The 16,473-nt window shown below is 38.7% G+C and overlaps 1 protein-coding gene across 2 annotated transcripts in view; it reads left to right on the top strand.

Moving 5' to 3' along the window:
* Positions 1-16,473, top strand: part of DOCK4 (dedicator of cytokinesis 4) — a 479,395-nt gene that overhangs the window by 187,841 nt on the left and 275,081 nt on the right. For both annotated transcript variants that reach the window (XM_070369554.1, XM_070369552.1), the window contains exons 2-4: positions 11,402-11,485; positions 13,855-13,895; positions 15,859-15,914. In XM_070369554.1, the coding sequence (XP_070225655.1) occupies positions 11,402-11,485; positions 13,855-13,895; positions 15,859-15,914 (181 nt within the window). The remainder of the gene's footprint in view (positions 1-11,401; positions 11,486-13,854; positions 13,896-15,858; positions 15,915-16,473) is intronic.

Below are 16,473 nucleotides of genomic sequence, written 5' to 3'. Positions count from 1 at the left end.
TTCACAGTCCAACTTTCACATCCATACATGACCACTGGAAAAACCATAGCCTTGACTAGACGGACCTTTGTTGGCAAAGTAATGTCTCTGCTTTTGAATATGCTATCTAAGTTGGTCATAACTTTCCTTCCAAGGAGTAAGCGTCTTTTAATTTCATGGCTGCAATCACCATCTGCAGTGATTTTGGAGCCCAAAAAGATAAAGTCTGACACTGTTTCCACTGTTTCCCCATCTATTTCCCATAAACTGATGGGACCAGATGCCATGATCTTCATTTTCTGAATGTTGAGCTTTAAGCCAGCTTTTTCACTCTCCTCTTTCACTTTCATCAAGAGGCTTTTTAGTTCCTCTTCACTTTCTGCCATAAGGGTGGTGTCATCTGCATGTCTGAGGTTATTGATATTTCTCCCGGCAATCTTGATTCCAGCTTGTGCTTCTTCCAGCTCAGCGTTTCTCATGATGTACTCTGCATAGAAGTTAAATAAGCAGGGTGACAATATACAGCCTTGACGTACTCCTTTTCCTATTTGGAACCAGTGTGTTGTTCCATGTCCAGTTCTAACTGTTGCTTCCTGACCTGCTTAGAGGTTTCTCAAGTGTTAGAGAGATGTAAATGGGAGGGGTACCATGGAGTCAAGGAGGCTGGAGGTGATTTGAAGAAAATCTGTTGGAAACAGGCAAAAGGGGATCCTGACTATAGTGAAAAGCATTTACAGCACTTGCTAAGACCCAGCTAGGAGGTTCAGTGTGACTGTTGACTCTGGTTTGTAAAGGCTGAGATTATAAAAGTATGGAGGCACCAGATTCTTAGAGAACTGTGAACTTTGTTCCTTTTCTCCATTGACCTGTTCACTGGCTTCCCATTTTCTAGAGAAATTGCTTTTGACTTGTTTTCAGTGGTCAAAACAAGTCAGAACTAGTGTTTGTTCAAAACTTGAAATTGGATTATTCATCAAAGGAGAGGAGGGAGTAATAAAGTATAAGAACGTGGGATTGGTTCTCTTCTGGTGGAAGTTACATGGTTTGCAGGTAATATCCCAGTGGACCTCTTGAGAGGTGAGTATTGGGAATGGAAGTCAAATTCAAGTTGAAAAAAGAAAACCCTGTGGAAGAAAACAATGGCACCCCACTCCAGCACTCCTTCCTGGAAAATCCCATGGGCGGAGGAGCCTTATGGGCTGCAGTCCATGGGGTTGCGAAGAGTTGGACACGACTGAGGGACTTCACTTTCACTTTTCACTTTCACTTTTCACTTTCATGCATTGGTGAAGAAAATGACAGCCCACTCCAGTGTTCTTGCCTGGAGAATCCCAGGGACGGGGGAGCCTGGTGGGCTGCCGTCTATGGGGTTGCACAGAGTCGGACACGACTGAAGCGACTTAGCAGCAGCAGCAGCAGTGGAAGAAAAAATTAGAGTGCTTTACTGTGTGAGCCAGACAAATAACCAAATGAGACAGAACTGACTGTTAAGTTGGAGAGAACATTAGAAGAGGCTGTGAGAACATATTGATCTCTCCCCATTTGGAGGTAGCTCAGCTGGTAAAGAATTCAGCTGCAATGCGGGAGACCTGGGTTCAATCCCTGGTTGGGAAAATTGCCTGGAGGAGGGCATGGCGACTTACTCCAGTATTCTTGCCTGGAGAATTGCCCTACAGTCCATGGGGTCACAAAGAGTTGGCCACAAACTGAGCGTCTAAGCACACACATTTGGGGGTGACCTGTGAGTCCCTCTGGTGCAGGGGGAGAGAATGAGATGGCTAGATGGCTAGGCCCAGATGTACCACTTGAGTTCTTATGTGCCATTTTGTGACTTTGAGTAGCACTTGGAAAGAGAAACCAGAACAGAGCACAGAAAGATGTAACAGGGTTTTGGTTTTTTTTTTCTTCCCTTATAGCAAAATATTAAGTATAAAAAAAAGTGTTGAAACTTAAGTGTATGTTTCAAAAATTCTCTTAAAGGATATAATTTTAGCATTAACCATCTCACATTGGGAAAGGAAATATATTTTATGTAACTATTTATATACATGTCTATACATTTTATATATATATATATATTTTAAACCAAATATTTGGTGATAGATTTAATATGTCGGCTTGGGAAATGGTATTTTACTTCTTAGTGAAAATTTTTCCCTTGGAGTGTGGGGAAAGCAGTTATTATCTTCTGTGGCATGAAGTCTGCATTGTAATTTTTACTCCTGATGCTGTCTGGTATTCCTAGGACAAATAATACACTGTTTGGCAGAGTGTGTATTAAAAGCTGAATCTTCTTCCCTTCCTATCTCTGCTTCAGCACTTTAGGAAAATCTTTCTTAACTCTGTTACTTATTTTTTTTTTTTTTTAATCTGTCTCATTTGCCAAAGATGCTTTCCTGTTTTATCAGAAAAAGCAATAGTACCAGCCCTCTTTCCCCTCTGGAGCAGTTGAACCTGAATCTTTCTAAGTTTAACTTGTTAATAGTGGTTTCTGAGAATCTGTAATCACAAAATGAAGCAAGCGTTTTTGATTTAGTGATTGTGAATGGAAACGTTATTTTTGTCTGTTACAGATTCAGAACTAGTCTCCAAGCTTCCAGTTAACAGTGACTATGAAAAAAAGAATAGCCTGTATTTACTTACATTTATAGGATTACAAATCCAGTTCTCATACATTTGTTTGATCCTTATGACATTTCTAGGAGCTAGTCTGGGCAGGTGATATCACTCTGCCTGCAAATAGTAGGACTCAAGACTGCATGGTTCGTAAGTAGTGGAGCTAAACCCAGGTCCTTCATCTCCCTATTCAGTATTGTCCCCTTAGGGGACCTCCCTGGTGATCCAGGGGTCATGACTCTGCACTTCCAGTGCAAGGGGAACAGATTCAATCCCTGGTCAGCTCCTAAGATTACCCGTGTTGTGCTCCCCCGACCCCCTCCCCCCAAAAAAAGCAGTACTGTGAGCTTTCAATATTGTCTCCTTTTCCTTGGTGCTAAGATACTTCTGAGATAATAGTTTAAACTCTGTGTTTTCCAAGATGCTCCTTTTGACTGGCAGCTGACCAAAACCATAACCTTTTCTATCATCTGAAAGTTGTTTTTAGAAGTACTGATGGGTGGATGCAGTCATCAGTTCAGAATTTTACTGTTTGACCTTCAGTTGTTCTTGTAGCCACTTAGGAAAGTGCCTTTGCAACATTAAAACCAAGGGGAAGAGTATGTTGATGACTCTTTGGGGAATAAAAACGGGTTCCTTTCCTGCCACAGTGACAGTGTCTTCAAATAAATCTTCGTGTGGAGCAGTGCCTCCTGATGTTCATTCGTTCCCTTGTTGGCCTCTTTCCTCTTCTCTATCTCTAAAATGGGAATAGAAACACCCCCATCATAGAAGATCAGAAATAATAAACAAAGAACTTAGCAAAACCACCAGATAGTATTTCAACAAGGCTGCTTTCCTTCTCCCTTGAAAATGGATCTGGCAAGAAGTCGGTTCTGAACACAGGACACTGTAAGCTTGGAGCAGGTTGGCCTCCTCAGAAAGCAGACTCTGAGATGCAGAGATGAGCTTGCAGGGTGTGTATCAGAGAGTGTTCTTGGGTGTCACACCAGTGGAAGGAACAGGGGAGAAGTAGGACTGGGCAGAGAGAGCGCATGACCCGTGATGCTGGCCCAGGGACAGCCTTTGTCAGCTTCAGCTGGAGTGGCCCTTCCGAGTTGCAGCAGGAGGGCCTGGCCCTCATAGTCACTGGGCTCAGGCCACCTGGGAAGAGGACACGTCCTCGGGCAAGTCACTCTCTTCAGCTGAGGCAACCCTAGAAGGCTGCCCCTTGACTGCCCGCATGCTCTCTGCAGCTGGGAGAAAATGCCGTCCATCTCTGAAGAGGAGTCTTGGTGTGGCCGAACCCACGACCTTTATGTTTGCCTGGAGTCCAGAGGGCAGTGGTTCAAACAGAATGGAGTTCTGCAGTTGGTAGAAATGTCCTCTTAACAGTCAAGGACAGCAGTATATTTTCAAGTTGCACTTGTCAAATGTCAGAAATGAATACATTTTATTCCATGTGCTTCTGATTTTTCAAAGTCGGGCCTGAGAGAGTCCTGTGACCTGTCTGAAGGCCTGACCATGGTACCTGTGGCATAAGAATGAAGTCCTTTTGGTCGATGTGCATATGTCTGCCCCACAGGCCTGCCTGCATAGACAGAATGAAACTGATCTCAAATGCATGGCAATTATGAGGACGAGAAGATGGAGCATAGTGAGGCTTCCTTTGATTTTCCTATGGAGTTCATTTTCAGCATCAAAGCCATATTCAGGAGCAGGCATCCCAATTCCCCCTCCCACATTTCCTTTGAAATTTTTTTTCCAGTCTTTCTAGACCGCCTGCTCCCATGGCCCTGCTGTCATACTGATGGCCAGCTGGGAGTCCCTTGAAGGTAGAAATGACCCCTTTGCTCTTAACTTCATCTCATGGAGGGGGAAGATGTTAAGGGGCTACAGGACAAAGACAGTTCTGTCCTGGACTTGTGATCATACCAATGGAAATCTCCAGATGACTTCTATTTCATCTTCCCTCAAGGCCTATCCAGACAGCTCTTTAAAAAATAAGGTGGTGTCTTTGATAAGACTATTAACTTGGATTTCCCCATCATATTTTATCTTTCCCTACAGGAGAATTTTGTGCATGTGCAGAGGAGATGACCCCTTGTCCTCTTCTTCCTCTGTTTCCTATATTATGAAGTAAAATCCCTGAAAAAGAATTTAGTTCTGCTTAATCCTCTTTCCCTTTTCACTGTGTCCTCCAGCTCTTATCCAAAAAAAAATCTTCTGACCCTTCAGAAATTCTACCTTTTCCTCCCCGCTTTTTTCCATTTGTGCGTGCCCCCAACACACACAATGATACTCATAAAGCTGATAAACCTGAATGTAGATATACATTGGTGACAAACCAGAGTGAAATATAGTATGAAATGCACATGAACATGGAAAGAACCGGTTGTAAATGTCCTCCGAGTTCCTTTACAAAGCCCTCCTTTTGTCACTGCCTTCTCTCTGTTGCTGACATGCTTCAAGTACCAGCATTCAGAATTTTACAGCTACTCCCATAAAAATGTTTATTTAATTTCCGGTGCAGTGATAGCTCATTTCTGTTGTGAAAAACAGAAGTTTCATTTATTTTGTGTTAAATGGGATTCTATGGGATAGTCTCAGAACTCGAGAACAATAGCATCCATCGTGTTCTGTGTTGTAAATAACTTCCAAGTGACCTTTCAGACCACAACCTGTTTCTGAGTTGGAAATCCTTTTATCAGAAAGATGAAGCTAAAACTTTGACTTTGAGGGATGAGTTTACTTCCTTTGTGTCACAAGGAACAAAATATTTCATTATTTTTTTTTCCCACATAATGTTCCATTCGTCTTAGATTGTCAACCCATAAAGGGCAAGGGCAGCGTTTGCTAGGCTTGACTTGAATTGTGGTGTGTAACATCATCATCAATATTATTTTGATCATGATGATGAATATGGTATCATCTGTGATGTAGAGCTTCATGATTGTCTTCTAGTAGTTTTTATAATTTGTTTCTGTTTTTGCTTTTAAAAGTCACAACTCTGTGATTGAATTGCTCCATACTAAGTTTAAAAGTTTTAAAGTATGAATTTGTTCTTTACAAGAGCAAGCAATGTCACTGAAACTGAGAAATAAGTTCCTGTTTCACAGCACAATTTTGCTTTTCTTCACTGTCTTCATAGAAAACACTGGTGAGTTATAGATAGGATGCTTTTCAAAACCATTTAATTTTTAGTAAAGTCACTAGATACTAAACTGATATTATGTAAAGGAATAATATGTGGTAAGAGGCAACTGTTTCTGATTTTCAAGATGCTTAAGCTATACATTTAATTAACACTTTCAGCTTACACACATAATTTTAGCTAGTTTTTTTGGGGGGAGGGGTGTGGGTTGGCCATACTATGTGGCATGCAGGATCTTACTTCCCTGACCAAGAATCGAACCTGTGCCCCATGCATTAGAAGCATGGAGTGCTATTGGACTGCCAAGGAATTCCCCACATATAGTTTTAAAAGACTGGAACATAAGCTATGTTTATATACATGTTTATTAATCCAAATAAATTTCTGCATAGTTGCAAATGGGCAGAGATGAAAACAATACCATACAGTAGTTTTTATGTCTGTTTAAAACTGTACTCTCAGGAGCCTTAGGACTGAAACAATAGCATTGAACCTTTGTATTTCCAGCTCCATGAAGCATTCATTCTCTATGATCTTTTCTGTAGCTCTTTTTCAATTTATAAGAAAATAAACAAGGGAATCAAGACAGTATTTGGTCATGTTCAGTAAACCCAAATATTATTGGGATGCCCCTGGAAATATAGGATGAGAAGACTTTCATTTGAAGACAGAGCTACTTTATAACAACTGGGGGAAAGATGAATTTTCAACTATAGACTTGTTTCATGCAAAAATGCTTGGAGGATTTGGGGGCTTACTTGAAAAGTTATATCCAGAGTGGAATCTAAGCATTCCATATGTTTCAAGTGCATTTGATAGAAATGCAGATTGAGATTTCATGAATGCCTGAGTTTTCTTTGAATCTTTGCTTTGTGAAACCAGTTTTCCTTCCTTTATGATACCCTATATGCTACCATTAGTAAACACGAGTCAATCATGTTTTCAGATCTTCTGCTCTTTGGCCTAGAACTGCCTTCCCCTTTCAATTGCATAACCTGAAGCATAAATAGAATAGCATTTATCCATCCATTCATGAACTTAGTACTTTGCAAGGTGGAATTACTTGTGTAATTCAAAGACTGGAAATGGCTAGCCATTTTAGAAGGTAAAGATCAAAGTCCTGCCTTGAACTATATCTTTAAAAAGTGTTACTCTCCAATATGATCTGTGGTTTAATATATTTTAGACGTTTTAAGTTATGAGTGGTGCCCTTGACATTCTCTGACTCTGTTAAAACTTGGGTACCATTTTTCAGTGGCTTCATTCATTCATTCTGTGTGTTTATTCATTCTCTGTTCATACACTAACATAATCCTATGCTGCTGTACGGAAGATGAATTAGAAACAATTCAAGTTTTCAAGTAGAAAGACAAAGATAAGTCAAGTGTATGTGATGCTGCTGCTGCTGCTAAGTCGCTTCAGTTGTGTCCGACTCTGTGCGACTCCGTAGACGGCAGCCCACCAGGCTTCCCGTCCCTGGGATTCTCCAGGCAAGAACACTGGAGTGGGTTGCCATTTCCTTCTCCAATGCATGAAAGTGAAAAGTGAAAGGGAAGTCTCTTGGTCGTGTCCAACTCTTAGCGACCCCATGGACTGCAGCCTACCAGGCTCCTCCATCCATGGGATTTTCCAGGCAAGAGTACTGGAGTGGGGTGCCATTGCCTTCTCCGAGTGTATGTGATACCTTGTGCTATTTAAGATATGGTCATAGTACCCTTGGAGCATAGATAAAAGAATAATTGATTTCACTTGGGTCCAAGGATGGGGAAAGAGAAATGGTAGCATCAGGAAATTGAAAGAGTTAACCTTGGAGCTAGATCTTCAACTCAGGCTACTTCGTAGTTCCCTGTGTAGAAGAGGTGGGGAAGGCAACTGCCCCCAAGGGGGATAATATGTATAAAGGCACTGAGTTCTGCATGAAAGAGCTCGATGAGAATTTGGATATGGTAGTGTGGAGGGCATTGTGTGGAGAGGTGGTGGGATGGGAGCCTGGAAAGTAACGGGAGCTCAGGGTAAAGGATTTTGTAGGAGATGCTGAGAGCAGACCTTCCTTTCTGCTTTATCAGACTGTGGGGACCAATGTCCATTCTTTCAGAACTCAGACAGTGACTAAAACCAAAGCAAGGCTGGTTTGGGGACAGAGTGCTTCAGTTATATATTATACCCTGTCAGTGCTGAGCCGAAAGACTTCTTCCAGACTCTCAGAATTGCAGGCTGGCAGGGACCTTTCAGTTCACCTTGTTCAACTCCTTCTTTTATAGAGGAGGCATCTGAAGCTCAGTGAGACTGAAGAACATAATACTCACCTTTAATAGTTATCAGATATTATATAGGTGAAGAGTGAAGTCAGAATTCACCCACATAGGCTCCTTGGGTAAGAAATGAGATGATGCACAGTTATGACCCAGACAACCTGTCATCCCAATTTTAAACATTTCCTGTGAAAGAATGAGTTTTCACAGGTAATATAGTTTGGTTCTTAGAATTTTGTGTGCCCTCTTAAAATAGAATTGCCCATAATAAAGGAACCTGACTGCCTAAAACCAGAACTCTTAACAGTAATGGCTCTGCCCTCATTCATTCCCTCAGTGATTATTTACCGAGCTCAATTTGTGTGCCAGGCTCTATACTGAGTTATATAGACAACTGGGAACTGAAACCAACCTAGTCCTTATATGCATGGAATTTTCAGTCTGTTGCAGGAGACATCCTCCCAAAACTTGCACAAATCAGGGAGGCTGGTTAAATGGTATATGGTGCTATGAGCATTTGGAATTGGGGTGAGAGGATGTATATCAAGAAAGTCTGCTCTGAGAAGCCTTATTTAATCCTTTACTACCTTTTGCAGTTTTTTTATCATTGACCCCATTTTCCTGACGAGGTAATGGAGACTCTGAGAGATTAGTATCTTGCACCGAATCACACAGCTAATAATCAAACCCACATCTCATGATACCAAGTTTGATGTTCTTTTCCTACACCCAGCCTTTTTGTTTGTCTGTTTTTGGCCACTCAGCATGTGGGGTCTTAGTTCTCCAACCAGGGATGAAACTTGTGTTCCCTGCAGTTCAATCTTGAAGTCTTAACCACTGGACCGCCAGGGAAGTCCCTACACCCAGCCTGTTTGACGTCAACATTTAAGAAGAAAGTTAACTCGGATATTAATGCATATATACGAAGTATAGAAAGATGGTATTGATGAACCTATTAGCAGGGCTGCAGTAAAGATGCAGACACAGAGAAGAGACTTGTAGATGCTGTAGGGGAAGGACAGCGTGGGACGAATTGAGAGAGTAACATGGAAAATATACATTATCTTAGGTAAAATAGATAGTGAAAATTTGCTGTGTGACCTCATAGAGGGAAGGGATGGGGAGGAAGGTAGGAGGAAGTTTCAACAGGGAGGGCACATATATATACCTATGGCTGATTCATGCTGATGTATGGCGTAAACCAACACAATATTGTAAAGCAATTATCCTCCAATCGAAAATAAGTAAATTTTTAAAAAGAGGGCTAAGAAAGTTGACCTACAGTAGAAGGCTGGAAGGTATGAGAGAAGTAGTGGAAGAGAAGATGGCCTCCTGAAAGGTGATATGAAGGTAGTGACAGTGGGGAGAGAGCAGTTTCAGAGCAGTGAGGTGAAGGGCTGAGGTCTGAAGGGGTGGTGAAGAATGAAGCTAATGAGTGGTACCGCCATGTTCAAGAAGGTGATGGGGTAGGAGAGAGCCACCAGCAGCAGGGGAGGTATTTCTGGCTGCCTGGGAGTTAACATGGGCATTCGTGAGTGGTCAGAGCTATACCCAGAGCTGAGTTAGGGCACCCACACACTTAGACCTCTAAGAGAAGCATCAGTAGTGCAGGGTTGAATACTAGGGTTGTGAGAGGTTAAGGTGACTTCATGAGTGTAAAAAGGCAATTCTGAGGGTAAGTTTGCCTTGGAGTCTTATATTGTACTCAATCTACTGTCTATTTGGTTGTTGATTCCTTTTAAGAAGAGGTCCCTGAAAGTTATTTGAAGTGCTCTGTCAGGATACAGACCTTTGATTATTTTTCAAGCAAACACTGTTGAGGCTATCAACATGAGGTCATAGGGTATTTATGGTTATAGTTAGAAAATGACATCATGGATTAGTGCTTATCTAAAATGTTTTAACTTGGTTACTGTGTAGTTATTTTTATCTGTCTCATGTACTTTGGGCTATGTTTTCTGTCCTGTGTTTTGATTGCTACTGCTAATTTTGTTTTAAGATCATAAAATGGCTTTAGACTTCTCTGAAAGCCCATTACTTATTGGCATGTTTTGATTTTTGACAGATTCATGTGTTCCTCCAGGCTTTTAAAATACATTCATAGCAGTAACAATAATTTATTTGGGGGATTGGTGTTGTTTCTAAATCTTACTGAAAGATTCGATCTGAAAGAGAGAGAATTATAAAATTCACTTCCAAAGTTGGGGGATTTTAAAAATCAGGCAGTCGAAGCATCTACTATCATTTTTTGGATGTGACTTGCAAGATGATTTCAGCATGTGAAATATTTAATAGGAAATGGGTCTTCTCTTTCTGTGTGTTGAGGTCCTTTATTTTCTAGCCTTGTCTCTCTTATGACTCAGGTGTTAATTTCTTGGGAAGAATCTCTGTCCTTCATTCTCTCTTAACCCCTCAAATTGCCTATCCAACTCTGTGCGACCCCATAGAAGGCAGCCCACCAGGCTCCCCCGTCACTGGGATTCTCCAGGCAAGAACACTGGAGTGGGTTCCCATTTCCTTCTCCAGTACATGAAAGTGAAAAGTGAAAGTGAAGTCGCTCAGTCGTGTCCGACCCTCAGCGACCCCATGGACTGCAGCCTAGGGATGATTAATCTCTGGTATTATATCCTAGTCCTGCCCAGCCCCGCACCGTGTTTCAGAAACCAGTCAGTCTGTAAACATTAGGTAAGGCTAAACGGTGACTCCTCCCTGTGTGCCCCCTTTTCCCCCAGTTCAAATTATCTGAGAGCTAAGGCATGTGGGAATTGTCATTTTGTCCATGTGTTTAGACCCAGGGGAGAGAAGTAATCATTACCATTGATTACTACAGAGAAGAAGACTACTTTAACGCCATGTGCTGGGCTAGACCCTGAGGGCACAGTAGTGAGCAGTGAGCAGTGAGGACATAGTCCCTTCTCTTGAGGCCCTTACAATGTATGGAAAAGAAATATCCTGAAGACAGCATAGCAGAAAGGTCAACCAAGCTTAATAATGAGTAAGACATATAGTCCTCATTTATTATTGAACACATATTTATTGAGTCACTACCATGGGATGGGCTTCTGAATGGGGAGTGATTGTAGCAGTGAGGTAGAGGGACACTCCTGGCGCAGCTCTTCAGGCAGTATCTTTGTTTATGTATGTTATTGGTGATGTTGATATTTTGTCTACTATCGTAGTAACTATCACACCTTTGAAATTTGTATTAATAACACTTGTTTGACCAAACATTTCGCAAAGTATGTAAACTTTGGTTTTCTTCCGAAACATGTCACATTAAAATATGACAGCCAGTTCCAACTATCAGGGTGTATTTCCTGTTCACGTTCGTTTTTCCTGGTCAATAACATGCAATAGTAAGCAGTATAACTGGCCATAACTGACATGATTATCTCTATATATTCTGTGTCGTTTCTTACAGTTATTGCCAGTTTTCGAGGAACTGTGCCATATGGTCTGTCATTGGAAATTGGAGATACAGTTCAGATCCTGGAGAAGTGTGATGGTAAGTAGACTAGTATTGATTGTTTGCAGTTGGGTAAACGATCTCCTCAGCATTAGGCAGCTCATAAAATTTACAAATTCTTTTCATACTTCTATTAATCTCTAGGATTTTCCCCTTGGTCACAATGAACCATTTTTTACAAAACTATTTTCTTGCATGTTCAATGTTTGGCTTATGGGAAAACATTGTTTGGTATTTTTAAGCTGATTATATTTTTTCCTAATATTATTTATTTATATTTGCTAGATGCAATTGAGACTGTTGAATTTCTGAGAGTTCATGACTCAGGGCCAAACTAGAAGGCCCTTCTTGGAATGTCAAGAGTCTGGTGGGCTCCCCAGGACAGAAAGAAACAGAGAGCCAGAGCAGAAATGCTTTAACCAAGGTTGGGTAACCAGATTCCTTGGGGTGGGACTCCTGCCCTGGCCAACCCTGCTCTAGTTCTGTAACTGCTTCCTCCTCACCTCCCCCAAATTTGGACTGAAATTATTTACTCCATTTGAAATGTTAAGTGAACTTGTATGATTAATTTATATAAGAGGTACCTCATTAAATCAACCTAGTATGTTTTCAAATGCTTCTGTTCCTTGTAACAAAACATCCTTAAATGCTAGTCCTTAAAAAGATCCCAGATAAAATGACTACTCTTTTTTTTCTTAACAAAATGGCCATATTGTAAAGTCCCATCAGCATATCCAAAGATATGGTTTTCCTCTCAATACATTGTCCTTATTAGGAATTTATAATATGCTAAGACTCTATCATATTAAGGTTCATTATTGATAAAATTGTGTTTTCCCAAATAGAACTATTACTTTTATTTAAAGCCTGTCATTAAATGGTGGTGATACATGGACATTTATTTTGTCCAGTGTCACTTATATATTTAAAAATATAAGGTTTTTCTCTGTCATTGCCAGATATATTTTGTCTGTTTCCACTTTGTTTACAGATAAATATAAAATCTGTTATGAATGGATGAAAATATACTTCTCAGCTTATGGGAGCTGTTTTGTAATGTAAAAACCTTTCTGTATGGTGTAGTTGGACAGGGACCTCACTGTGACATTTCTGCAATTCTCAAGAAGTTTTGGTTACTGTTAAAATAATTGTTTAAGAATAGATATATTTCTTGGGTGGATGTCTTTGAGGAGTCTAATAAATCCTGACATTATAGAGTTTGCAATTCTTAATTCATTCTACTCTTTCCAGGCTGATTATAAAATGATGTTTTATAAAATGTTTTTTTAAGAAAACTTATGAGGAACAAAAATATTTAAATACAAAACTCAAATACTTCTTTCTAAAAATTCAATTAAAAAGATTCAATTCAATAGAACATTGGTTTTATGATAAAATAATTTCTTCTAATAAGCAAAATGGTTACTATAGTTGAAGAAACAATAAGTTGAAAAGAATACATTTATAGGAGGCTGTATATTAGCTTCCTGGAGTGAAAAATGGTAACCCACTCAAGTATTCTTTCTTGGAAAATTCCATGGACAGAGGAGTCTGGAGGGCTACAGTCCATGGGGTCACAAAGAGTCAGACACAACTAACCAACTGAGCACACACACAGCACACGTATATTAGCTATATAAATTCATATAAATATGTATACCCTGTAATTGTTTTAAACTCTAAAAAGTTATGTTCCCCCTTAAGGACAGTGCTGTAAAACTGATTGAGTCACTTTGGAGGTTAAGTAATAGACATTCTGCAGAATAAAAATTATGGTGAGTCAGTTGGTGGGACATTGTCTGGATGAAAGCATGCCATTAATGCTCTAAGTGGATGAGACCTGGCTTCTTTCTTATGCTATCAGACTGATCCTTACCCAAGATGGTAGACAATGTGTGAGCTCAGTACAGAATTGCTGGCTAAGCACTGGTCTTTGGTGGTAGAGTCAGGGCTTTGTATTCAGGCAAAGACAGTTTGGAACTATATTAAATCTTGTGTAGATTCTTGAATTTCTTTGAGATATAGTGTGACATTTTATAAAATGGAATGAAACTAAGCTCAGAGAGGTCACTTAACTCGCCCAAGATTCAAGAGCTAATACTTATTGATAGTAAAACCAGAATTTAAGCCCAGTACTCTGATTCCCAAACCTTTACTTCCATTATGCATGTTTGTATTTTTTATGTATATTTCCAATACAATTTTTAAATGATTTTATTGATAGAAGACTTAAACTTGTAGTCACTTAACTTTTATAGTCTAGCCTACTTCCAACTCCCACATGTTTATACCTAGAATATCTTCATGTAAGGTAAAATTCTGTCAGCAAAGGATACATTGATTTCTAATCATTTCTTCAAAGTCTTGTAATTATTTATTGAAATATGACCATGATTATTTCTCCACAGGCTGGTACAGAGGATTTGCCTTAAAAAACCCAAATATCAAGGTAAAAATAATTGCTTTTAACTGGAATTATGGGATTTTTAAGAAAGACAGTTAATTTACTTTATTTCATTATACAATTGAAATTACAGTTGGGACTCTTAGTTGAAATACTAAACAGCAATACAGATTTTCATAATTTTGGAAATTCCTTTGAACTTGGATTATACTTAAGACACACTATTCAAATGATAATCCTGTGTAGCTCTTGAAATTTATACTGAGAGGACCTTAATAAGCTCATTATATATAAACAAAATCTTTTTGAAGTGTGAGTTTGCAGAGAGCTAAATTAAAATTCAGGCAGCAGAAATATATATTCCAAAAGAAATAATGAATAGAGGTATTTAATCTTTGTTTTCTGTGGTATCATTTGTGAAAGTTGATGTGGAGAGTGGTTTATTTTAGGTATGTTATGAGTCCCTTTAGGTGTGAGGAGGTGAAATGTGGGAAAATCAAATTATAAAGAGTCCGTCTTTCTTACCATTCCAGACAAAAACTAAGACTCATTATCAGTTATATATTTATATAAATCCTGAGGAATTATAGTAGGAAGTAATATGAGTTTTCTTTTACCTTTCCTTTGTGTAGTTTATGATGTTAACACTAATCCTTACTTCTATATTTTTCAACTTTGTTCCTATCTTCCCGTCTTTACCCATGCTACCCACATTCACTAATATTTTCTTACATGCCATGTTCATTTTTTGGTTTAATTCTGGTTTTCTAAGGATTGTAGATAAGAAAGTGTGTCATTTCTCATTTCCAAAATATGTTATCTAATCTATTTTGCCTGCATTTCTGTTTAAGTATACCTTTTTTCCTGGATCATCCAACTGTGTTAATTACTTTATTTCATTTATTTTAGGTCATTCTAAAGGATAGTCTATACTTTAGCTCTCATTTAAAGTTATTTTTGGACATCTGCGGGCACATGCATATGTAACTTCAATATTTTTCATTTAGAACATACTTTAAAAAGTGTTAAGATTTTTTGCTTCTATTTCTCTTCTAAAGAACCTCAATTTCTGACTTCTTGTTAATTCCAATAATTACTCTAATTTGCTATTCCTACCATATTGAGGTAAATTTAAATTCCAAAGGAAAAAAATGGTGTTTTGTTTTTTTTTTTTTAAAAACCTATGCCTATTTACTACTGTTGTATATACAGAGCTTGCTAGTTAAATTTTATGTTATCCTTGGACCCACAGTGGTGATAATGTATTCAAATGACGTTTGTTTTTCCTAAATATTTAATTGAATTTTCCATTTAATTGTACATAAAAAATCATTCAGAGAATATTGTCATTTAATGGATAATAAAATTGCTCTTTTTTTAATTTTTTTTTCAATTTCTCATTTAGAACAAAGGAACCATTTCCTTGCCCTAGCCTTTCCCTATAATAAAGAGCTTTAAGCTGGCTTGTCTTCTTTTGTTTAATTTTTGTTCCATCAGAATGGCAGCCCGGTGATGATTTGCTGCTATGTTTTCATTAAGGATCATTCTTAAACATGTAAAATACGTACTGTTTCTAAATTCATAGTAGTGGTATTTTTTTAGTATGTATTTTCAAATAGACACATGAATAGTTTGAAGAGAAGAAAAAGAACTACAACCAAAAGAAGCAAACTAAAACCCCTTTTTTCAAAACTGCAATATTAAAAAAATTTATTTAACATGCTTTCCATATAGAACTCTTGAAAATACAAAAAATTTCTGTTATATAGAATATATTTTTGAGTGGGATTTAAGGTTTTGATTATCTCTAAAGTATCTCTAAATTTGTAAACTGATAAATATTCAAAATAAAATTACTGGTTCTAAGCTGCAATGGATTTCACCTAGAGAATGTGTTAGAGATTTCATCTTCCTGGTATTGTTATGGTTGTGTGGTGATATTTTATATATATGACTTATGAAATTTATTCTGCTGTAATAGACATAACCTTCACATTTTCTCTTCCAGGGTATATTTCCTTCCAGCTACGTTCACTTGAAAAATGCCTGTGTAAAGAACAAAGGGTAAGAAATAAATTTTATTGATGGAGAGTTTTCACACAATCATTGCCTATTTTGGAATTTGAAAGACTTATTGTCTTGAAAAAATGAATCGATTCTTGCCATTGTTTGTGTTGTTAGATAAAAGACAGATGATATTAAGGCAGTTTGTGGAGAAAATGAAAGAACCACATCTGTATGTTGGACAGCAGTACAATCTAGGGCACTGGAGGTCTCTCATTGCCTGGAAATTGTGGAATCTACCTAATCTTAAACAAAAGGAGTTGGTTCTTCTTGGTTTCCTGTTGTGTAGGGAAGCAAGCAGTCATAGCCATCACATGCTGAGTCATATCTTAACCCAGGAATTTCCTAGATTCACTACTGATCATAAGTAGCTGAGTCTGCCATTATTTTCCTAATTGGGCTTAAAAACATATCCTTGTGTGTTATTGTTATTATTCAGTCGCTAAGTCCTGTCTGTCTCTTTGAAACCCCATGAACTGCAGTGCGCCAGGCTCCTCTGTCTCCCATGATCTCCCAGAGTTTGCTCAAATTCATGTCCATTGAGTGGGTGATGTTATCC

The sequence above is a fragment of the Bos mutus genome, chromosome 4, assembly GCF_027580195.1.
Source record: "Bos mutus isolate GX-2022 chromosome 4, NWIPB_WYAK_1.1, whole genome shotgun sequence".
Lineage (NCBI taxonomy): Eukaryota > Metazoa > Chordata > Mammalia > Artiodactyla > Bovidae > Bos > Bos mutus.
This window is presented reverse-complemented; position numbering and strand designations above follow the sequence as displayed.